General features: G+C 51.5%; 4 protein-coding genes across 6 annotated transcripts in view; 2 read left to right on the top strand and 2 right to left on the bottom strand.

Annotated features, from left to right (window-relative positions):
* ACSF2 (acyl-CoA synthetase family member 2) overlaps positions 1-5,298 on the bottom strand; it is a 41,997-nt gene extending 36,699 nt beyond the window's left edge. The window contains exon 1 of one of the 3 annotated variants that reach the window (XM_083805707.1): positions 4,820-5,298. Coding sequence is in view for 1 of the 3 variants with exons in the window: in XM_083805705.1 (XP_083661831.1) it covers positions 3,838-3,899 (62 nt within the window). In the remaining 2 variants the exon portion in view is untranslated. Of the gene's footprint in view, positions 1-3,837; positions 3,961-4,471; positions 4,732-4,819 lie in introns of those variants that run through there. The other 2 variants (XM_083805706.1, XM_083805705.1) reach the window with 2 other exon arrangements.
* A 1,851-nt stretch (positions 5,299-7,149) lies between these two features.
* On the top strand, positions 7,150-11,892 carry LRRC59 (leucine rich repeat containing 59). Its single transcript, XM_083805730.1, has 7 exons — positions 7,150-7,321; positions 7,646-7,705; positions 8,214-8,372; positions 8,714-8,818; positions 9,508-9,580; positions 10,261-10,434; positions 11,080-11,892. The coding sequence occupies exons 1-7, from the start codon at positions 7,217-7,219 to the stop codon at positions 11,322-11,324; spliced, it is 921 nt and encodes a 306-aa protein (XP_083661856.1). The 5' UTR covers positions 7,150-7,216; the 3' UTR covers positions 11,325-11,892.
* Positions 11,893-13,624: 1,732 nt separating this feature from the next.
* Positions 13,625-18,544, bottom strand: EME1 (essential meiotic structure-specific endonuclease 1). The gene is made up of 8 exons (XM_083805715.1): positions 17,837-18,544; positions 17,627-17,754; positions 17,336-17,428; positions 16,763-16,881; positions 16,183-16,309; positions 15,505-15,620; positions 14,603-14,792; positions 13,625-14,095 (listed from the first exon to the last, which is right to left on the bottom strand). The coding sequence occupies exons 1-8, from the start codon at positions 18,468-18,470 to the stop codon at positions 13,922-13,924; spliced, it is 1,581 nt and encodes a 526-aa protein (XP_083661841.1). The 5' UTR covers positions 18,471-18,544; the 3' UTR covers positions 13,625-13,921.
* A 6-nt stretch (positions 18,545-18,550) lies between these two features.
* MRPL27 (mitochondrial ribosomal protein L27) lies at positions 18,551-21,692 on the top strand. Its single transcript, XM_083805732.1, has 4 exons — positions 18,551-18,680; positions 19,903-20,025; positions 20,769-20,836; positions 21,272-21,692. Exons 1-4 carry the CDS (start codon positions 18,659-18,661, stop codon positions 21,476-21,478), a joined length of 420 nt encoding a protein of 139 aa, XP_083661858.1. The 5' UTR covers positions 18,551-18,658; the 3' UTR covers positions 21,479-21,692.
* The last annotated feature ends 137 nt before the right edge of the window (positions 21,693-21,829 follow it).

Raw genomic sequence — 21,829 nt, 5'->3', positions numbered from 1 at the left:
AGAGCTCTGAAGAACAAAAGCCTTTTATAAAGGTTGAGAAATCTCTCCCTAACCCAAGGGAAGGAAGAACGTTCCGAGGAAAGCAATAAAAACCACCGCAGCCACTGTCATTCGCTGGTGGAAACGGTGACCAGGTAAGCCCTTGTCATGCTGCTGGGGAGCGGTTTTAGAGGAGCCGCCCCAGTTTCTGGCACAGTGGAGGAGGAAACCATGACCTGTCTGCAAAGACGTTCACTGGAGAGCACTACCTTCTCACCGCTCTGAAGCCAGGTCGCCTCCAGCTGTGGTGGAAGCAGAGCCTGTCCCTGAACACACTTCCACTGGCAGCCAGCTGCAGCACAGAGAGAGGCTGCTCCCTGCTGTGCACAGCTCCCCCAGGCAGCCTGGAAAGGGGAGAAGAAAGAGGCTGGGGGCCAGAGAGCAAACGCTGACCTGGCTGCGCACGAGCTCTTTCACCAAGCGCCCTCCCGGAGCTCACCTCCAGCTGGGCGGGCTGAGGGCTCGGGGCTTTGCTGGGCTGGGAGCAAGTAAACAGAAGCGTTTCCTCAGCAGCACGGTTCCTCTTGGGACACAGGCCAAGGGAAGCGTTACTAATTGGTAGGGGGAAAAAAAAGAAAAAAGAAAGTTGGTCTGACAGATTTCCCCAGCATGTGACTGACCAAAAAAAAAAAAAAAAAGACTGAAGATAGAAAAAAAAAAGTGAGAAAATTCAGTCCAAATGCAGAGCCTCCAGCTGAAGCAGCCTTGTGCTTTCTGCAGCCAGCCTTCTTGCTCCCCCGAGCTCCTTGCACAGCCCTCTGCCACCGGCAGTGAGGAGGGAGAATTTTACACCGTCAGGACCTGACAAAGCACAAAACAGACCAGGCCTACTGGTCTTACTCCCTCCTTTTTTTCCAGGCTTGAAGAGCCAAAGGGTTCCTCTGACCTCCCGGCAAGCAGAAATTCGCCCTACATATGTGACAGTTTTTTTCCTTTGTGCAGGCACTGAAAGTCCCTCCTGTAGTCCCTCCGAAGTGCAGGAAAGTTTAAGGGCCTGATCCGCACCCATTACATGCAAAGCCAGAGCCAAACAATGGCTCCTCCTCCGGCCCCCACAGCTCCAGCTCCCTCCCTACCCCCAAATGCGGGGATGAAAGTATGTCAAGGGCCAGGGAAAGATTTCTTTATAAAGCCCTGCACTTTAAAATCCTTCTGTGAAAAAAGCCAATGGTTAGCCTCAGTGCGAAAACACGCACAGCTCATTCTCACAAGTCCCAGGCGTTCACACCCTCAAATGCACTTGCAGCTTTAAAATTAGGGTCTGAGATGCCTCATGCCCATAACCCAGAGTCACTACCTCTTCTCAAAGCGCTTCCTCACGTGGCCTCTACAAAAACATTAAAGAAGCAAAATTCACAGCAGCCGTTTAGTTTGAGTTCCCTGAATTCCAGTCTGATGTTGCAAGCGCTTCAGCACTTCTGTATCACGCATTTCTTGGCCGTGGCAAAAAGCGAGAGGTGCGGGACAAAGTAAAACGGTGTTCTGGAAGCCCTGGGAGCCCAGCATGGAAGGAACAAGGCAGACACGTGATACGTTAATTACCAGTGAAAAAGGTGCTATAACCAACCTGTAACCAACAGCGAGTGTTAAACTGAAAGAGTGCTGCGAGAGGCCTCTACATAGAGGGGTCCAAAGGATTTAGAAATATTTGTTTTGTTCGTCTTTGTTACCGAAGACAAATAATTCGCCCTCCACCTTCTCCTGCGAAACAGCTGGCACTGCTGGAGATAAAACAAGCCTGGTGGGCCCCTGCCCTGATCTTAGGGCAGCTCCCATTTCCCTGCCTCGGCTGGAGGAGAGCAAATAAACTCCACGTGCTCTCGGGTTTCAGCACGCTGATAAACGCTACTCCTGGAGAGTGCGTGCCTTCTTTTCGCAACGCATTCCAGCAGCAAACGGCCTGCAGCGCTGCAAACGAGCCAAACTCATCACCAGGCTGCTCCTAGCTCTAGGAACTTCAGAGTTCGGCGGTGTAACTGAACGGAGACCTGGGGAAAAAGCACCTCCCTCCTTGGCGTGCGTGGAAGGAAGGCAAGCAGCTGAATCCTGGCAGACGAATGCTGGCACTCCTGCCCGGCCGTGACCAGCAGAAGCCATCAAACTTAATAAAGCGCTCTTGACTAATCTTAGGGGCTATGTACGAATAGCCTCGACTAACATTTTATCGTTGTTGACAGAAGATAAGCAGTTTCATTTTTCACCTTTAACTCTTCCTGTCTCTATAGAAATTATCAGAAGAGCAGCGTGGGGCAGAGGCATCAGTGTAACCATTTATCCCCCTGCAGGGAGTACACAGAAAGCTCCTGCTTTGCAACTGGGAAGGACGTTGACCTGACCTGTGACATTCCCCCTGCACCTATATAAAAGGCTCTGCCCTCCCGTGGCTTGAAATTGAACCTGACTACAGAGGTCACGCTTGGAGAGGTTCACGGACTCCTCAGCCAGCTCCTTTGCTCTGGAAAGTCGACCACGATCATCTCCCCAAAACAACAAGTTTGGGGTCTTTTATGTAACGCGACCGCAATAAAAGGGTGGTGAAAGCTAACTCTGCTCTGCAACGCCTTACCTCTTCTTTGCTCTTTAAAACAACTCTTTTGACTACGGAGTTAACGGGGTTTTGTTTACTTTTTATTTTTTGTTTGTTTTAGCTTGAGGAATGAGAGTCTCTAGAGCTTTAACGGAGTCCTCAGATTCCAATTCCATCAGACAGCAGAATACATTTTCCACTGCGCCTCTTTCCCTTCTGCCCTCTTCCTGCCAAAAGGATAAGTACTGCCTAATGCTAACAGCAGAATTTAAGAAACGTTTATGTGACTAGAAGGAGTTTACTCCTTTAAATTTGCTTTGCATCCCACTGCTTTGGGCTCCCGCCCCTCAGTACCACTTGAAATTCTAGTCTGGAGCCCAAACCGCAACAAACTTTGTCTTGCTTCTCTTCTGACCCCGTTTCTTAAGAAGGAGTTTGGAGGCAGCAGTCCTGGCCCCGGCACTGCCTCACTCCCTCTCTGAGCCCAGCTGAAAGGAAACACCTGGACCTCACGCGTGAAAAGCAAGAGCTGCCCCTTGCGGAGTTACTCGCTGAAAGCCATGCCTCCGAGGGAGGATTACTTTCTGAATTTCTACTAATATTTCGAAGCCCCTCTCCAAACCAGTTGCTTTCCCTTTTGCTGTTTTTTTTTCCCAAGAGCTTGCTCTTGGGAAGGCAGCGATGAACAAAAGCAGTTACTGGCCAGGCTCCAGAGCTCCTCAGTGCCAAGGAGCGGCTGGCACCACGTTGCCTCTCACCACCCTGCCCACGCAGCAGCCTCTGCACGGCCCCAGTGCCGACAGGGACGCTGCCCTCATGTCATGCCCTCAGGTCAGGGTGCTGGGGGAAGAGGAGAAGCCGTTGGGTGCATCTCCTGCTGCTGCAGCCCGGTGGACGCTGCTGCACAACAGCCCAGCCCTGGGCGCACGCTCCCATCCCTCTGCACGCTGTGCCGCACTCATCCCTGCCCCTGGTGCCCCCCCAGGTCAGGCCCCCTGTCTCCTGCCGCACTGGGGGGGGGGTTATAGGGAAGCCAAAGGACAGTGACACGCACTTAGAGGAAACCCCGAGCTGAACCTGACCTCTCTGCACTGCGAAAACCCCCAAATCCCCTGTCCCCTCTACCCCGCCTTGCATCACTGCCCCTTATAACCCCTTAAAGTCCCTTCCAGCCCCCTCAGGTCCCTTCCAGCCCCTTCAGGTCCCTTCCAGCCCCCTGTCCCCTCCAGCCCCCCCGCCGTCCCGCTGCCCCCCCGCTCCCCCGTCCGTACCGGCCGCTCAGGAGGAGCAGCGCCCGGCGGGGCAGCGCTGCGAGCCGGGCGGCGGTGGCCATGCGTCCGGGGGCGCCGGGAGCCGGGAGCCGGGCGGTGGCGGCGGGGCGGGGGGGCCGGGCCGGGCCGGGCGGCGGCGGGGGCGGGGGCGGCGCGCACCGGGATCCGCCTCGGCCCCGGCCGGGCCTGGCCCCGGGGGGCTGCGGGAGGGGCTGGGCCGGGGAAGGGGAAAGGAAAAGGGGAAAAAAGGGGGGGGAGGAGTCGGCCATCCCCGGCACCCCCCCGGGGGCGCTCCGCAGGCAGCAGCGGGGTGGGATGGGGGGACCCCCATCGTTCCCTCCGGCTCGCCGCCCCCCCCCCCCGGCGCTGCCGGCTGCCGGCAGGGGGAGCAGATCGGGAGAAGGCTGGGGGATCCCTCGGGGGGAAGGCTGCGGGGCCCAGGGTGGGGGGCGTGGGTCCTGGGACCCCCCCATCCCCTGCCCATCGCCCCCCTGCCCTCCCGCAGCCCCACTCCTTTCTGCTCCCGTCCAGGCTGCCCCCCCCTTTTTTTCTTTGGCTAACCCAGCTGCCACACGCCAGCCCTCGCCCTTCCCGCAGCCCCAAGTAAGCCTTGGGGCTTGACTTCCAGCCTTACCTACTAGGGAATTACCGCAGCTACACCTCACCGGGAGGTTTCGGCACTCCCTGGCTGCCTGTACCCCACCACAGCACATCCAGGGCACTGAGGAGCTGGGGAGCTTCTCCAGAGCCGGGCGGGCTCTGGGGGGCCACGCAGCAGCGCTGACACTGGGGGGGGGGACACACACGCGTCGTCCCCCGGGAGAAATCACCGGCAGCCTTTCTGGGCACTGCCAGGCACTGTGGCAACGTCTAACTCGTTTCGGTGGAAGGGCTGGGGGATGTGTTTGAAGCCTCGACTGCCATGCAGGCAGGAGCCACGCAGCGCTACCAGCGCGGGGCTGTTTCTCGCTCGGCCACTGACCTGTGGGGTGATCGCCGGCACTCGTTTTGGAGCTCCGCTTCTGGTTCTCCTCCCACGCTCTGCCCGGGTGGACACGAGTTCAGCACGCAGAGTCTTCACGGCATGCTGTGCTGTGCCGAGCGCAAGAGAGCTTGTGAACGAGGGAATCGGTACTGGCCCCAGAATCAGTGTGTCTGAGGCATCAAAGCCATAAAATAAGCTCATAACACAGCCCTGTAGTGAAATGCTGACTGCAACCACATCTCCCCTTCTGGATAGTTGGTTTTAGAAGCAGACTTTGGATTTTCCCTGATGTGCTTGTTTGGTGGTAGCAGTGACAGTGTTTTCTTTGCTTGGAGGAAGGGAAATCTTTGTCTTTGAAACGTGAAAAATTGGCTGTGGCTACGCACAGGAACTGGGCAAAGCAGTGGGAATCTCCTCCAGCCCCCGACCTGCTCCCTTCTCCTTGCTGCTGTTCTTCCACCCTTTCTCTCGCAGAACAGGCAGATATGTCCCTCCCTCAGTACGATTTGTCTGCCTCGTGCAGGTCTGAAGGCTTGTTAGACACACACAAGTAACTCTGTTTGCATGTGTCAGTCCCACTGAAATCAGTCGTGCGTTTCTGCGTTTCTGGAGATGATGTAAGGCCTTACGACATCCATGGCTAGAAGTCATCTTCACTGCTGCAGCAAAGCCCAGTGCAATTATCCGTACCTGTACTGCAGGAGCATCAATGTTGTGCTCGGTGTTGTATAACCAGAGAGGGAAAAAAAAAGCCTGTGATCTGAAAAACCCTCACCTTAAAAACAAACAGAAATAAAGCTGAGTTTCAGGCTGACCTTTCTTTCCACGTTCGGATCACTAGGCTAAAGAGTGAAGCCCAGTTAGGTATTAAACAAAGAATTATACAGGAGTTAACGTGACCTTCACGTCTGGGTATGTTTGTTCGGGATGGTCAAGGCCTGAGACTTTGAGATGGCAGCCTGACAAGTAACACTTCACGCACACCGAGTATCTATCATTTCTCTCTAATAAAGATTTAAAAATCTGCCTTGAAGTTAACCACGGGTAGGTGGCGCACACTCCAGGCGTTCCAGTCTCCGCAGCACTGCACACATGAAGGCATTTTCTACACATGCACAAGGTTTCACCCAGGCCCCCTCTGAGCCTCCACGTGAAGGACTCCGCGTGCCTCTGCCAGGATGGCCGGGGTGCCCGTCAGAGGGCAGCAGGGGCCGTGCTGCTGCACGAGACCCCACAGGAGCCCACCCTAGCTCTGGGTAACTCGGGTCACCTCCCTTGGTGTCCATGTCGGGAGACCTGGCGATGCACGACTTTCCCCCCTGTCCCTGGCACAGATCTGGCCCTTCCTTGCCCTCTGAAACTCGCTGAGAAAGGCTGAGGCACAGGGGAGGTGCTTGCGTAACCGGACCTCGCTTTTCTCACACGAGGGCTCTGTAATGTCAGCTTGCCACCGGGAGGTGCGATAACCTGCTTTGTGAACCTACAGAACCTCCTGGGTGGGAGCACGTCAACTTTAGGCAAATTTCATTAGACCTTCTGTGAGACAAATCTGTGTTTGCTGTTTGTGATGCCTTTGCTCAGAGACTCCTGTGATCTCGATCCCATCTGTGCTGAGGTAAGCAGATCTCAGTGCTGGAAGAGGCCTAGAGGCAACCCAAAGCCTAACCAAGGCACCCGCGGGGCAGAAGTGCTGGAGCAGTTATAAACAACTTTGCAAGAGCATTAACACCGCGATTTGCATAGGGGCAAGCAAAGCCAAGGCTGGTACTTGCTGCAATCCCATTACTGGTAATACCGACTTGGCTCTGTCCCAGGCTCCTTTTTTTGACTTTCCCACCAGTGGGTCAGGCAAGGCAAGAGAGCACTTTGCTCGTGTAGTGCTGGAGCTTTTGGATCGAAGGAGGAGTAATAGCTGCAGAATTCCTCCTTGGAAAGAGGAACAAAAAAAAAAAAAAGACAAAAAAAAACCCCCAAGTGTGGCGCTTTGATTATGGACACCACGACGAGAACGAAGCGACGGCACCCAGTGCTGTGAGACAAGGCACAGACCGCTCAGCTTGCCCGCGATCTGCTGCCGAGGATGCTCCGAAGCAGCAGCGGCCGAGTGCCGGCGAGGAGGGGACGCAGGAGCCCTCGGAGCCCCCCGCCGAGCCTCCGAGCAGCCGGGGGGCAGCGGTGCGGCCCCGGGGTGGGAGCCGAGCGCGGCGCTCCGGGCCGGCAGAGGGCGCTGGGGACCCTCCCGGTGCCGCCGGCCCGAGCGAGGACGTGGCCGCGGAAGTGGGTGGCGGGGAGCGGGGAGCGGCGTGGCTCGGCCTGGCCCGGCGGCTCCGCGTCGGCCCGCTCCGCGCCGCCCCGCGGCCCCGCGCCTCCCGCAGCGCCGCCCGCGGCGGGGCCATGGCGCGGGGCGGCGGCAAGGCGGGGAGCCTGAAGGACAAGCTCGACGGCAACGAGCTGGACCTGAGCCTGTGCGATCTGAGCGAGGTGCCCGTCAGGGAGCTGGTGAGCGGCTGGCGGCGGGGAGGTGCCGGGCGGTGCCCCCCCGGGGGTTCGGGGAGAGCTGCGCACCGCGGCCGGGGGTGTCCGAGCCGGCCTGCGGGTTGATAACGTGGCCGAGAGGAGGGCTCGCAGGTCCTGGCGGGCAGAGAGGCTGCGTGGCTGTGAGCACGGGAATTCTGCCTTTCGGCTCTAAAGCCAGGATGCTGAGTCCGGACCCCGTCAGGAACAGCCCTGGGGAGGAACCCGCGGGCTGGGTGGAAGAAAAGTAGCACGTGCAGTCCCGGTTTGTATCTACCTGGGGGCCCAAGTACTTTGTTTCTCTTTCAGGCTGCGCTCCCGAAGGCAACGATATTGGATTTGTCCTGTAACAACCTCATCTCCTTGCCGGTAAGATGCTGGAGGGAGCCCCTGTGAAGATAAGGAGGGTCTGCTAGGAAAGATAAATAGTGCTCCAGCAGAGACTCACTGGGAGGCTCGGGAATGGCCCTTTACTCCTTGTGGGGTGGCTGAATGGCACTGCTGCCGATTAAGGGTCGGTACGGGTGGGTAGCTCTTACTGAGGCACGTAGCACCTAACGAGGGAGGTCAAACTGAACAAAGGTTGCAGCATCTTCCCGCCAAAGGATCCCAACGTGAACACAGACCCGTTTCCTTGCCAGTGGAAATTCGGTTTTCGGTTGTCCTGCTGCACACCACCACGTTTGGTTTGTCTGTCCTGTCTGTCCCACTGGCACCTACCTCTCTCTTCCGAGAGATTTTCCTCCAGCTGCAGTCCTGGGCTAAGTTCAGGATTTGTGCCTTACGTAAGGTGCAGGCTACCTCAGCACATTCCCTGCTAAGGTTCCTTCGTTAAGATGCTGACAAGATTTTTCTGCTTTTTGTATCTGGCTTTTAGTCCGACTTCTGTAGTTTGATGCACCTGGTGAAACTGGATCTGAGCAAAAATCGCCTTCAACAGCTGCCTTTGGACTTTGGCCGCCTGGTCAATCTGCAGCATCTGGACCTCCTGAACAACCGTTTAGTCACCCTGCCAGTCAGCTTTGCACAGCTCAAGGTAAAACTGTTTGCTGGGCAGTTACGTAAAGCTTTGGGATGCAAGCCAGGGTCTTGTGATCCTTCTCAAGTTGATTTCCCTGGTAAAGCATCCATCCTGATGACTACCCATTCCAAAATTCAGCTGTCTCTGCACCACAGCTCAGTGCAAATTATCTCACATCTATTGAAAACACCTCTGCCTGAGCTCACTGCTTGTCTTCCATACCTGTTTCATTCTTATGAAGCGGCTCTTTGCTTCTGCTTTGGATCTCTTAAATAATTATAGGACCGTTGTGCTGTTTGTGGTCAGCTGCCTGCTGTGTGCTCTTACAGCCTCCCCTTTGTCGTTCCTTCCTGCAGAACCTGAAGTGGCTGGATCTGAAGGACAATCCCCTGGATCCCGTTCTAGCTAAAGTAGCCGGAGACTGCCTGGACGAGAAGCAGTGTAAACAGGCTGCTGTCAGGGTAAGGAACCTGCTTGCTCTTTTATTCTTTTTTCCTCACTTAGCTCTGTTGGTGCATGGCTTTTCCTCTTTTTGCTTAGCAAGCTGGGCGGCTGCTGCTGCAGCACTCTGAAATTTCTTCAGCCAGTGAGGTGCTGGTTCACTGCACTGACTTCACTGCTTCCGTGCCTAGAGAGGGGAAACACCAGGCTGAGCAGGACTCTCTTCCATCGCCAAGGAAGCAAAGGGACACTCAGAGAAAATAATGTGTGTAGGCTTGTACTCCAGTGTACAAAAATCTTTGGAGAAGTTCTGGCAAACTATAGGGTCATGTAAATAGTTATTGCTGGGAGCTGTGGAGCAAGAATAGGTAAAAATCTGTGCCTGTGCCACTGCCTTGTCGTGCTGTTCCTTGCAGGAATTCATTTTGCTGAAACCAAAATCGTTCTGTGATCCTCTGTATCAGCTAGCATCATTTGCCACGTTTGCTCTTCTGACACACAGACCTGCTTCTTAACTGCAGAGGTTCATGCAGGAAGGTCTGAGCTCTCTTCAGAGCTGTACCTGCAGGGCTAAGGCAGCTGTGTGCAAACTCAGGGCTTGGTTAGACCCAGCCGACTGTCCTCAGCTACACTCCAACTGTTCTGTCTTGAACTGGCTACGCAATGAGCCTTCTGCAGAGCTCTCAGGTTGTTTTCTTGGGCCTTGAAGGTACTGCAGCATATGAAAGTGATCCAGTCTGAGCAGGACCAAGAAAGACAACGGAAGCTCCAAGCAGAGCGAGGTAAGCACTAAGTTCTCACACACACATTGCTGAATTCTGTTCTCAATCTTTAACATGCCCATATATATTGATTGCCAGCTAGCAACTATTTGGAACTGTCAGAATTTTGTGTTTGTGACTACCAGGGAGTCCTAGGGTAGGAGGGCCAGAGGGAGAAAGATAGTCTGGGATCACTGTGCTATTTGTTGTCTCAACAACAGAATCTTAGAATGGTTTGGGTTGAAAGGGGCCTCAAAGATCCATGGGCAGGGTTGGATCCTGGGCACTGGACCAGGTTGCTCAAAGCCCCATCCAGCGTGGCCTTGAACACGCCCAGGAATGGGACATGTTAGGTCCCCAGCTGGAACGTTCTATGGGTTGCACATAAAGTATATGAAAGAGCACAGGATTTATTTTAAGGGAAGCCTAAATTTGAGGTAGCAAGATGGAAGATATGTAATAAAAAACAGCAACAAAAACAAGCAACAAAACAAAAGTCCACCACAGGGGTTATTTAATTTCACAGAATCAAAGAATGGCTAAGGGTGTAAGGGTGCAGTCCCCATGCTACAGCAGGTTGCCCAGGATTGTGTGCAGGGATTTGTTTCCTCATTCCAACTGGGAACAGATAAGCAGATAATAAGGAAGAAAGCAATAACAACCCTTTAAATTAAAGGAAAAAACTTCCTATTAATCCCCAGAAATGGAGAAGAAGCGTGAAGCCGAACAGCGAGCCAGGGAGGCTCAAGAAAGGGAACTGAGGAAGCGAGAGAAGGCAGAGGAAAAGGAACGCAGAAGACGGGAGTACGATGCTCAGAGAGCTGCAAAACAGGAGATGGAAAAGAAAACTAAAAAAGAAACCGTGCAAACCCGAAGTAAGTAGCATCCACAGTGAGTCCAAATAAAGACTGTAGTGTGATAATTTAATGTATGCCTTGAGCACTGCGTAGGCAAAATAAGCAGAGGAGAATGAATAAGACCACTGCTATAGAACTGCAACATATTTTTAGTCTGCATCCTATTTTTGATGCCAGATTTGCTTTTATGCAGTCCAGGTACTGAGAGAGAGCAAGAGTGGTGTGGAAACAGCACAGCAGTAGAGCTTGTTAGAAGCCTTACAGGTGGACAGCTGTAGCTGAGGAACAGTGCTGCAGTATCCGGGATGAACTGAAGAACTTTCTGAATTTTGTAGTTAAGCAAGTGTTCCTGAGAACCTCCCTCCACTCCTTTCTTCTTAGATGTACTGAACTATATCGTTAAAAACAGATCTTGTGCAACACAGAGATGCTTTACTGCCTTTACTTCCATGGGCAGAAGTGAAAATCTCAAACTTCTCATGTAAGTGGGGAGATTTTGTGCATTTATTTATTGACCAGAGTTAAGTGATGAGGATTCATGAGAAAAGACAACCGTAGCACAGGCTAAAGCACGTTACCTGAGCAGCATGCTTCTGCATGTAACTGTTAAAGATATTTGACTAAATCCTCACATTCTTGATCTTGCAAACGTTCTTGTTACAGAGCCTGCCTCCAGTTCTCGTCCTCCTCAGCCGCCCCGGCACAAGCACTCCTGGTCACGGTCAGTGCTGAGGGTCCTGCTGCTGGTGCTGCTGTGCATCCTCTGTACTTTGGCTGTCTGCAAGCTGACAGAGCTACAACATCAACCGCTGTGCATCAGCGTGAACACTCTCTACGAGGATGTGGTAGCTGCTGTGCAAAACCATAAATCCCTGCAAAACCTGCTACACCAGAACTCGCAGCAGTGATCGTCCGGAACGGGCACTCGCTTCGTCAGCATCTCCTGCCACCATCCATGCAGCCAGAATTCCTATGGAATTGTGTTCTGATGAAACTGCTTCTAATCAGTCAGCATCGATTTGCTGGTCCACTCCACGTAGAGCAGAGTTATTGTTTGGATCATCTTTGCTGTGCGTGTTTCTCAGTTGGCCTGTAAACTCTTATTTGCCCAGATTAACTTACTTAAATTTGTTAATACTTCTTGCCTCCAAGGAATTTTTACCTAGATTGTGAGAGACAGAAAGTTGCCAGTTTATAGAAGCGGGGAAAATTAAAAAAAAAAAAGCCTTACAGTTAACTAGGTGGCTATAGCTCTATAATGGAGGTATAAGTTTTGTAATACATATCCATTTCTTGCTCTCATTTCTATTAATGCTAAAAATCAGTGATATGGCTGTATGGGGTTGATATATGTAGGCCTCCTCCAGGACCAATTACAAGTTTGTGGAATGGCTGTGCATCCTTATGTTGGAGTGAAGAAGCTGATGTACTCTTGAAAAAAGCTGAAAGTTTTCAATACAACAGTTTTCGCATCAATTTGTCTCCACTGGATGTTTATGTTGCTAATGCATAACACCCATTGTTTTAATTGGAGTTAAATAATTTTAGCAGTTTAAAAATAACCTCTGGCTGCATACAGTAACCACTCATTTTAGCCAGCTAGTGCCAACAAAGGAGCTGCAGCTTAAGAAGAGCTTCTTGCCAGTCTGCAGCCTCTTTTTTTGCGTGTAACTAGGGGGGGTCTGGCACTCACAGAAAGCCAGGGGATGGGTGGCTGCCTGTAGCAGCAGTAGGCAGCACTGGGTGGCACTGTTGCAGCGTCACACAGAGCCTGGCAGAAATGGACTTCACCTTGGGACCACTGCTGCAAAGGCTGGGAGGTTTGGCAGGTTGTACCTGGAGAAGAAAACTCAGCTGTACAAAGGCCTATTAATTATAAATGATCTCTGTACGAGAAAAACAGAAGTTGGTCGTGTCCTCAAAGGGTTCATGAGCGTTAAAACAAATCAAAGTGCAGATGTAACGGTGCGAGCGCAGGTTTCAGAATAGCCAGGCTCCAAACTCCACTGAGACGTGCGGACATCAGTCACCAGGACGGCTCCCTCCCTGGTGCTACCTGCAATTATTGCTGATTGCAGTACTGCACTGCCAGGAGGAATGGCAATTACTCTGTCCCACTGTTACTGCATTGCCACGAGGAAGTCAGCCGTAGCATTTCACATCAAGGTCATCACTCAAACAGTAAGCCCTCACCTTTCCATAGTCCAGTGATAAGTTCTCTCACAACCTTGCAGAAGAAAGCAACAGCATGAATTTAAGATAAAAGGAAGGAAAGGCTGCCTGTCTCTCCAGCTTAGCAGTACGTACGTTTTCCAAGCTTCCTTGAAATAGCTTTGGTATTTAACTCACTATAGTCTTTAAAAGATCCTTGCTTACTGTCTGGAAATGTTCAGAAACATTGCAAACGCCACTCAGAGCAACATTCCCCCTCTGTATCCATTCCTCTCAGCATCTGGCAGGAATTTGCTGCTCTGCTATCTAAGAGAGGGTGTTGCTTAAGGTAACAATTGCAAAGCTATTAAGATTTATCAGTTCAGGTCCGAAGTATGCTACTGGCTGCGCAAAGGCACCCGCTGAGCATGTGAAGCTGTCAGAGCTCAGGATTTTTCACTGGAAAAACATTCCCCCTTTCCAAAGGGCGACTTCCATGCTTTGGATGCAGCCTAATTCACACTCAGCACTCATCTCCGTAACTGCCTCTGTAGCACAAGACCTCAGCCTTCCTTGGGTGCACGTCAGTGCTGATGGCTTCGTGGACAGGCAAGCGTGGTCCCCAATCTAATTAAAAGAAAGCTTTTTTCTGCCAACTGTTTAGACCTCATAATTCCAACACATGTAATCAGATTTCACGACCCTCTATAGATTAAGCTGTCTGGAGACTGAATCAGGGCAGTCTAAATTTAAATCCGAAAATTAGTCTTACTCATTCCCATCTGCTATAGTGGAAAACTGAAAAAGTCTCTTTGGTGAGGTAAATTCTTCCCCCTCACTAGAGCAGGTGCTGGGGCAGCACCACATTGCTTTGAGCATTAGAGTTTTTCACACCGGAGAGAGAAAGAAACTACTTGCAGTTTAGGATACCAGCAGCAAACGCTCCTTTCAACAGGAGCCATACCAGTCACAGAACGGCTTGAGATGGGAAGGGACCTCTGGAGGCCACCTGGTCACAGCTGACTACTGTCAAGTCAGCGCGTTAAGAAGCAATGAAAAGCATTATACAAAATGATTTATTTCCTAGGAAGAGCTCTTGATAAATAGAAAGGCACCATCCGTGCCGTAAGGCATGTCCATCTCACGCTGTTACAGAAGACATTCACCACCTTTGTGTGAACCCCAGCCATTCCGCAATTTTATCCAGATTTCTTCCACCACGATAAAAGACTGCACGTGGTTAAAGTCCTTAAACCACGAGTGATGACCCCATGTGTTACCTAAGCACGTCTTCCCAGAAGGGAGCAGAATATTTAAACCAGGGAAACCACAAAATCCTCATTCACTTGGGCTATCAGGTGGCGTCCAGATAGAGGTCAGGATTGTGAGAAGTCATCTGCAGATAGATTCGCCTGGAAAGTTCTGGTCCGATCCGGCGGGAGGTGGCTGTCACACCGTCACCGCGGCGCACAAGGATATTAGCCAGCATGTTCTCCCGCTCCTGCTCTGAGGAGCATCTACTATAGGCCTACAAGCAACACAAAGGAACCACGGCATCATCTATTTGCATCCAGTGCTCAAAGAAAATAAAAAAATCCCAGCCATGCACCTGTGACAGCTCTACGCCTTCACAACGCGAACTCATTTTTCAGCTGGTCCCTCTCCAGATCTCACTCGCACGCTCAGAGGCAGCTGCAGAAGCAGTGCAGCTGCGTGTAAATGGAACGGACTCGCTAAAGGCTGCTGCTAGGCATACCCCTGCCGTAGGTAAGAGCGAACAAATCAAGCAGGGCTGTGCGGCGATGGGAAACTTCTTTGGCTTTCCCGCTGCAGGGAAACCTTTACACGAGCTCCTCTGCAGTCTGCTCTGTAAAGCCAAAGCAACGGGTACCAAGGAGTCGGTTCCTTCACTACCTTACTAAACAGCTCCTACAGAATCACCGTACCAAAATTAATCCCGATTAAAGGATTCCTTCCACCTTTGCAGTAGTTGGCTGTCTGCACGCAGTCCTCAGGGTTCCTGAGGCAGCCTTACCTGGTCCAGGAGCTGAGGAGAAGGGTATGCAGACACAACAGCCTCGGCCATCTCCAGGCTGACCCGGTTAAATTGTTGTATCTGCCTCTTCCAGACTTCAAAGAGGCCCTTTCCAGAGGGATCCACCTTCACACCTCTGCACCACTTGTTCTCTAAGTAGAAAGAGAATCCAGTCTTCTCTTGCTCTCTCCTAAGGACAATGGATAGAAATCCAAAGGAAGCCATGAAAAAAAAATTAAATTCCTGTATGTGTTATCACACAGACACAGAGAGTGCGCATCGCTTCTCATGCCAAGCTGTTACAGACACCACTGGCATCAAATGATAAAAATGTGACCCTGTTTTGTCTGCACGCATTACCTATTTCTTAGTCTAAGGCCCAGATTTCCCACTGAAAAAGAAACAACCCTGTACTAGGGAGCAATTCTGACAGAAGCCAACATGCACACAAAGCGGTAAACAAGAATTCACTTTCTGACTGCCAAGGATAATCACACACTTTTAGATGTCATTTTTAAAGATGTCTCTTTTCATGGCGGAGACACAAAATACAGCAGCTGCTGTGATAGGAATGCTAAGACTGTGAGACTACACAAGACGGCTTTCTTCGCTACCACCGTGTAACGTGTTGCTGTCTTTCTTTATCAGTTGAAACATTTAAATGGTGCATTCTCGATAATGTCTCTCTTGGTTACATACGGAGGAAAAGCTGGTACTTTGAGTTCAGCCCGACTCACATCCCCTTCCCACTCCTAAAATCAGACTGAGATCAAGACCTTTACTTGATGCCAAGAGACTACGACTCGAAATCAGGGTCTCTCCTCACCCCTGCTACTCCCTCCCAGGAATTCTGAAAGCAAAGCCTTTCTAAAGGTATGACCAAACCTCATCTGTTCACTCACTTGTACGGTGCTTCAGCTACGGCTTTTGAGAACATAGTGGCAAACTCTCCAAGCTCCTCCCAGCTCGCAAAAAAAGTGACTTGGACTTGTGTGCACAGCTGCAAATCCACCAAGGCCTGTAAACATCATCGGAAACAGCAAATGGAACAATTCACCTTCTAACCTCAAACCCCATTCCTGTCTGGAAAAAAAAAACAAACACAGAACCAAAACAACGAGTCATAACATCTTGCTATAAGTCACAACCACCCACTCCCTCCCCATTTTGGAAACAGCTTAAGGCACAGACGTATTTAGGGACGCTTTGCCTCCTGCTGCTTAACAGGAGCCGAGTGCCATCGCAGCTGACATCGCCCCTCAGCGGAAGGCTCCCGTTACATGCAGGCCACCAGGGCAGCAATGCTGGGCTTTCCCAGTGGGCCACAAGCGCGAGAGATGCTAACCAAGGTTCACGTTTCCCTGCCCAAAATTAAGGTGAATGAGACCTGGTGGTCCAGGGGAGAGCGGGTTTGTATCTGAGCGGTGGGGAACTGAACACAAAGAGCTCCGTACGCAGCACGTAAACTACTAACAGCTGAAGGTCCCTGTCCAGGAAAGGGTGTGAGCGCGTCAAATGTTCCAGTGGTGGCAGACAGCAGAGACAACAGCTGCCTGCCTGTTCTAAAGGTACTCACTCACTTCTTCCACATCCAGTCTGGATATCTCCAGGCCGGAATCCTTAGCTTCCTTCCTCCTCTGTTCTTCTCCTTGATTTCTGTGCACTGTTGCCTGTTGGAGTCTCTTTTTCGACTGAGCTCTGAGACATCTAAGAAGATGAAGAGAAGATTGGGAGTTCACTTCAGCAGAAGCAGCAGGACCAGGCTGCTGTGGAGCATAAGACAACTTAATACCAATAACCCCTACTAAGGGACACTGAATTTGTAGAGAAAACACCAAGGACCATCAGATCCAAGAGCATCATATCTGATTAACAAAATTCCTCAGCAGCAATTCTTTGAAAACTAGAAAAGCACTCCAAGAAAGTATTCGGGACTTTTTTGCCATCCTCACGCTCTTCCCCAGCTATTTGCCCTCGGTCACTGTGGTGACAGACTAGGTGGAACTTTGCTTCTGTTCCTATACAAAAAATAGTGGAGCACTTCTGGGTAGGAACACTAGTTACGCTCCAGTCTTTGCTAGAAGGAGTTACTGTAAACACCTATGGCATTCTGCAAGGCCAGAGACAACGCAGAAACATTTGGAGGGAAAAAAGTCTCACCTGAAATACTTTTCTACTTCAACTACTGTCAGTGCCAAAATTTTTCCAGGCATTTTCTTCATAACCTGAGCTACAAAGCTCTGTAAGGTCTCCTTATCTCCTGCACAGCCCTGGGCCTCCTGCAAAGACCAACAGAACCATACTGAGTTATGCAGGCAACCCCAGCAACCTATGGCTCCAATTTTGCATCTGAGTCAGTGCAGATGAAAAGGTCGGCTCACATAGCCCTTTGGGGACAGACAGACAATACTCGATGTAGTAATAAGCTATGGCAGAAAACAAACCACCAAACAAACCAACCCACAACATACTTGACCTGGCAGGAGCTATTAGGACAACGTTACCTCTTCAAAAATCTGTGAAAACCAGCAGCTAGGAAAGAAAGCTTGTCAGAACTCTGCGTTATACAGCCCTGATGTGTTTGATCAAATACTGGCTTTTAAAAACAAGATTTATGGTCTACTGGAACCACGGTTTCCATCCCACATCAAAACCATCCCATAGAAAGGGATAACAAATATCACTTTTCAGCAAGGCACGTTCAGAGAGTATGAAAGTCATAAGCAGCCTTACTTGCTTGTAGCCGCGAACCATGGACAAAAACTCCTCCAAGCGAAGCAGAACCAGGACATTTGGCTCTTCTGTCCATTCATCACCATCTTCAGTCTGCCCAGATACAAAAGCAAACAGCCAGAGCATCAGTCTGTTTGTAATTCAAACTCACTCAAAGTGGCACTCCCACTCAGAGCTCTGAGACAGGGAGAAGTTTGGAGCATGCTCAAGTGGGTTGCTAAAGACTGCTGTTATGAAGTGCAAATAACACAGAAATTAAAGGGCAAGCACATCAGGGTTTTGTCCTCGCACCTGAGGTATCACAGCCTTTCTCCTCCAGGTGATGCTGCAGGGAACAGCCTGACTCTCAACCACACAGGCATAGTTTGCAGATTGCAAGGCAGCAAAGACCTGCGCACCACCTTCTACCTGTAAAATAGCTGAAATTGATACGTGGGTCAGGCTTCCACGGCAAGAGCCAACTGCCAGCACAAGGCAGTCACAGGTTGCCAGGAGAAGTACCTGGATCCAGCACCACCGTTATGTATTTCTGGCATTCCCCTGGTCTCTGAGCTTTCAGGATCTTGGCTAGGGTCTTCTTCCTTTCCTTCTCCTGCTCCTGCTGCCTCTTCTGCGCTTCTCGTTCCTTTCTCCTCTGCCACGCAGCCTGGCCCATCGCCTCCCTCTCCTTCTGGCTATACTTTCTCTTCTTGGGAGCGGGGGAAGTTTCTGCGCTGCCTCCGCTTGGTGGGGACCCGCCGGGCCGGGCTGCAGGCTCTGCCAGAGCGGCCTGTGGCAGGCCCCGAGCCGCCCCCTCAGCCCCTGCGGCGCCGTTCGTGCCTCCCCAAGGCCTGACTTCGGCCACCAGCACCCCGGCCGTGCCACCCTGCCCCCCGCCGCCAGCCGCCGGCCGCTCCCCGCTCCCACACGGCCGCTCTCCCCCTTCCCCCCCCAGGGCCGCGCTCCCCTCCGCTGAGGGCCGACCGCGGGACAGCCTCCTCTTCACCCGCTCGGCCAGAGGAACCACCTCGGGCTCGCTGTCGCTGCTCAGCACCACAACGGCGCTTCCCCACCCGGGGGAGGGCGGCGACACCGGCCGCGGGGACAGCCCGGACGGCGGCGACCGCCCCTCAGCGCCCCCCGCGGCCGCCGCCATTTTGTCTCCCCTCAGGAGAAGGAGCTGGGGGGCGGGCGGGCGTTTGCCGCGCTGGGCGCCGATTGGCCCGAGCCCTCGCGCACGCCGCGCGTCCTGGGCGGTGGTTGGTCCGCGGGCGAGCGTGCGCGAGCGCTCCGACCAACCGCCGCCCGCCGCGCCGGAAGAGGCGGGGAGGCGGCGCCGGCAAGATGGCGGCGCTGGGGCGGCTGTGTGAGTGAGGGGCGGCGGCAGGGGCCGGGAAGGGGCGAGGGGGGTCCCGGAGCTCGGGGCTTGCTTTTTGGTCGCAAAATAATTAACTGCCACACAAAACGTAACCCCGGGAACTAGCCGTTCGGGTTTTGTTTGTTTTCTGGTACAGTGAGCTGGGCTGTAGCTTAGAATGTGGGCACGTTTAACTCTGTAACTCCCCTTCCTCTGCCTCCTTCCCTGCGGCCGGGTCCCAGAGCCTGTCCTTTACGTAATAAATATCCAGCATTTTAAATTAACGTTCTTCATAGAGCACGTTCCTTTTTTCTCTACAAGATTTCTAGCTCACTGACCATCTATGATAACTTAAGACTAAGTGAATCCAGGGGGTTTCCTCAGAGCGAGGAAACAAGCATGTTTTATGGCACAATAGGCACTCCTCTGCTCTTACCTGTTGCTTCAGAGGTTGAAAAGAGGGATTTAGAAAACGTGGATTTGCCAGCTAACTGCATGAAGGAGGAACTGCTGAGATCTTTCTAAGAAAAACTAATTATGTCACAGTCGTGTTTTACACAGAGAAGTTCACCAGAGGGTGAACAAAACCACTGTGTTTTCTGTCGGTGTCCTTTTTTTGCAAATGAGTACATTTGCGGTGTGAATGACATTGTGTTTCCAGACACAATCTATGACTGTAACGACTGACTTCTTTTGCTTGGCTTGTCCTATTGTAACTCAAGGATTTGCACAAAATGCTGAAGCTGTTATGTTCAGGATAACAATTCTGTATGTGCTTATGTATCACTCTGCATTGGAGTCTCCTCATTTGTAAGATTACAAAATATTTACTTACTAACTAAATAAATGCCATTCAATTGAGGGGTGAAACTGAAACAGAGGTCACGGTTTGTCTTTTCTTGAACCAATAGAAGGCCAATTTGTAGCGACCTGCGAGTTCTGTTGCACGTTTTACAAGGCCTTTATGAGACATAAATTTGTCTATGTCCTTCATGTCCTGATTGTTTTATTCTTGTCTGGGTAGCAGCAGAACTTGAGATGTCGTCTCTTTGCAGAAGATTTCGTCCAGGGTGGTTTAATTATCATTTATCTTGGAAGTAACTTGTTTTTTCCTCCAGGCTTTTGTTTGCCTTTAGCTTTAAAAACTGTATAAAGTGATAGAGTCTGGGAAAAAAAAGCATGTGTATTAACTTTTCAGGTATTTTTGTTGTTGTTCTTGCTCCAAATCCAGTTCTGAGCGTTCCGCAAACAAGCCTGGTTGCTGTCAGATGTGCTTCTAAGAAATCTGGGGGCAGCTCAAAAAATCTGGGTGGCCGCAGCCCTGGGAAGCGCTATGGAGTCAAGAAAGTAGAAGGTAGGCCAACCAGGTACTCTGCCCTTATTCATGTTTCGTGGCGTCCTTCGAGGGTTATTCCCTGGCAGGGGTGATAATTGCAGAGCGTTTCTGTAGGAGGCGGCTGAGGCACTCTTCCAGCAGAAAGGAGAGAGGAGGTTCAGCGAAACCTCCTGGTTGAGGGTGGGCAGCAGGAGGGCAGCGTGAGTCAGCCTTCCTCCCTGACGGGCCCACCAGCGGGCAGCCAAAATTGGCTACGGAAAAACGTACTTTGCTTCTCCGGAGAGGCTGGGAGGAGGGTGCGCTGTGGGACACCGAAGAACTTAAGTGCGCTTTCCCCCCATGCTGGGTTGAAAAGCGTGGCATTTTAGCTGTTTACAAAGGGGAGAATTATGACGCGTAGCTGAAGCCAAAGTACAGATTCTTGTAGCTAAGTGCTTAATAATTAGTGAGTTTGCTGATGAAAATATATCAGTGTTACAGGTAATAAAACGAATGCCTTCAGCAAACAGAAAATGCCTTGTACCCCAGGAGCAATCCTTTCAAGGCCTAGAATTGTTTTTTTCCGTTGTATATCAATTGCCCTCTGCTTCACGCTAACAGCAGTTTTGTTCGGATGCTTTCAGGATTTGAAGTCATTTTTTCCGTAGAAAATTTCCACAGAAAGCTGTTTTTTGTAAGTCCTGGAACCAGTAGTTTTCCGCCAGCTTCAGGCTTCGGGGAGCTCCATTTTTCCACAGGCTGACTCTGTCATTCCATTGCAGGTGCGTTTGTGCACGCAGGCAACGTTTTGGCTACGCAGCGATTGATACGCTGGCATCCAGGGGCTTATGTAAGTCACTTTTCTGTCTTCCTTGGTACTCAGAACAGCAGCCCAGAACAGCCCACCTCCGTGCTTCCTCCCTCTCAAGCTGTTTTTTAATTATTGTTTCTATTTATTATTTTTTTTATAATCCTGAAATTGGGTTTCATTATTTGGTATTTCTTAGTCACAGCCTGCACAGAATCACAGCTGTGCCCACCTGATTTAGGAAAGGACTGAGGGTTATAGAGTTGGGTTCTTATACTTTAGGGTGGAATCAGCATCTGCTCCCTCGCATTACATACTGCTTGCTGGAAGCAAGTGGCGTGGTTTTCTTTTATTTTAAAATACGAAGCAGCGGATGCTGTTGAAGCCAAGATAGGAACCAAGGCAGGCAGATGATCAGATCTGCTCAGCAGCGACCTCCACCCTTTCCATCCTGATGCTGTGCTGGTCCTTTTGCAGGTGGGGATGGGCCGTAACAAGACGCTCTACGCCCTGGAGGATGGGATCGTGAGATACACCAAGGAGGTGTACGTACCTCCACCCCGCAGCAGCGAGAGCAGGGAGGTGATCTGTCGTCTACCCAAAGGCGCAATTCTTTATAAAACCTTCATCAGCGTTATCCCCACCGCAGAAGTGGGGAGCTTTAAGCTGGTCACCATGCTCTGAGTCTCCTGCATCGCGTGGGGGTGGATGGGAAGGAGCGGCTGGGACAGACCGCTGTACCTGGGCTGCCATCTCAGGAGGACGAGAGTGTTCTAGCTCTGAGGACACCTGTTTGTGCCTTTGCTCTCTTGCTCCCAAAGCACACAGGGTTGGAGTTCAGGCACTGGAGAGATCACTGGGTTTTGTGAGAGCGCCCAATAAATGCATTGGAGTTCCTTTGGGTCTTGACTGTTCATAGAACATCACCTGCGTTCGTTCAGTACGTGGAGCTGCCTTCCCCCGGAGAACCCCTTCTGTTGTTCCACTGGAGTACTTCACTCTAGAATTAGCCTTGTGACAATACTTGTCCTATTA

This window comes from Anser anser (genome assembly GCF_964211835.1).
Source record: "Anser anser genome assembly, chromosome: 19".
NCBI lineage: Eukaryota > Metazoa > Chordata > Aves > Anseriformes > Anatidae > Anser > Anser anser.
This window is presented reverse-complemented; position numbering and strand designations above follow the sequence as displayed.

Coding starts and splice junctions, on each gene's coding strand:
- LRRC59 (XM_083805730.1), top strand. CDS start 7,217: ATGGCGCGGGGCGGCGGCAAGGCGGGGAGCCTGAAGGACAAGCTCGAC. Junction 7,706..8,213: donor ACAACCTCATCTCCTTGCCG/GTAAGATGCTGG, acceptor TCTGGCTTTTAG/TCCGACTTCTGTAGTTTGAT. Junction 10,435..11,079: donor AGAAACCGTGCAAACCCGAA/GTAAGTAGCATC, acceptor TTCTTGTTACAG/AGCCTGCCTCCAGTTCTCGT.
- EME1 (XM_083805715.1), bottom strand. CDS start 18,470: ATGGCGGCGGCCGCGGGGGGCGCTGAGGGGCGGTCGCCGCCGTCCGGG. Junction 17,429..17,626: donor GAAAGGCTGTGATACCTCAG/GTGCGAGGACAA, acceptor GTATCTGGGCAG/ACTGAAGATGGTGATGAATG. Junction 14,096..14,602: donor CTCCTCAGCTCCTGGACCAG/GTAAGGCTGCCT, acceptor TGTTGCTTGTAG/GCCTATAGTAGATGCTCCTC.
- MRPL27 (XM_083805732.1), top strand. CDS start 18,659: ATGGCGGCGCTGGGGCGGCTGT. Junction 20,026..20,768: donor TGGAGTCAAGAAAGTAGAAG/GTAGGCCAACCA, acceptor ATTCCATTGCAG/GTGCGTTTGTGCACGCAGGC. Junction 20,837..21,271: donor GCTGGCATCCAGGGGCTTAT/GTAAGTCACTTT, acceptor GTCCTTTTGCAG/GTGGGGATGGGCCGTAACAA.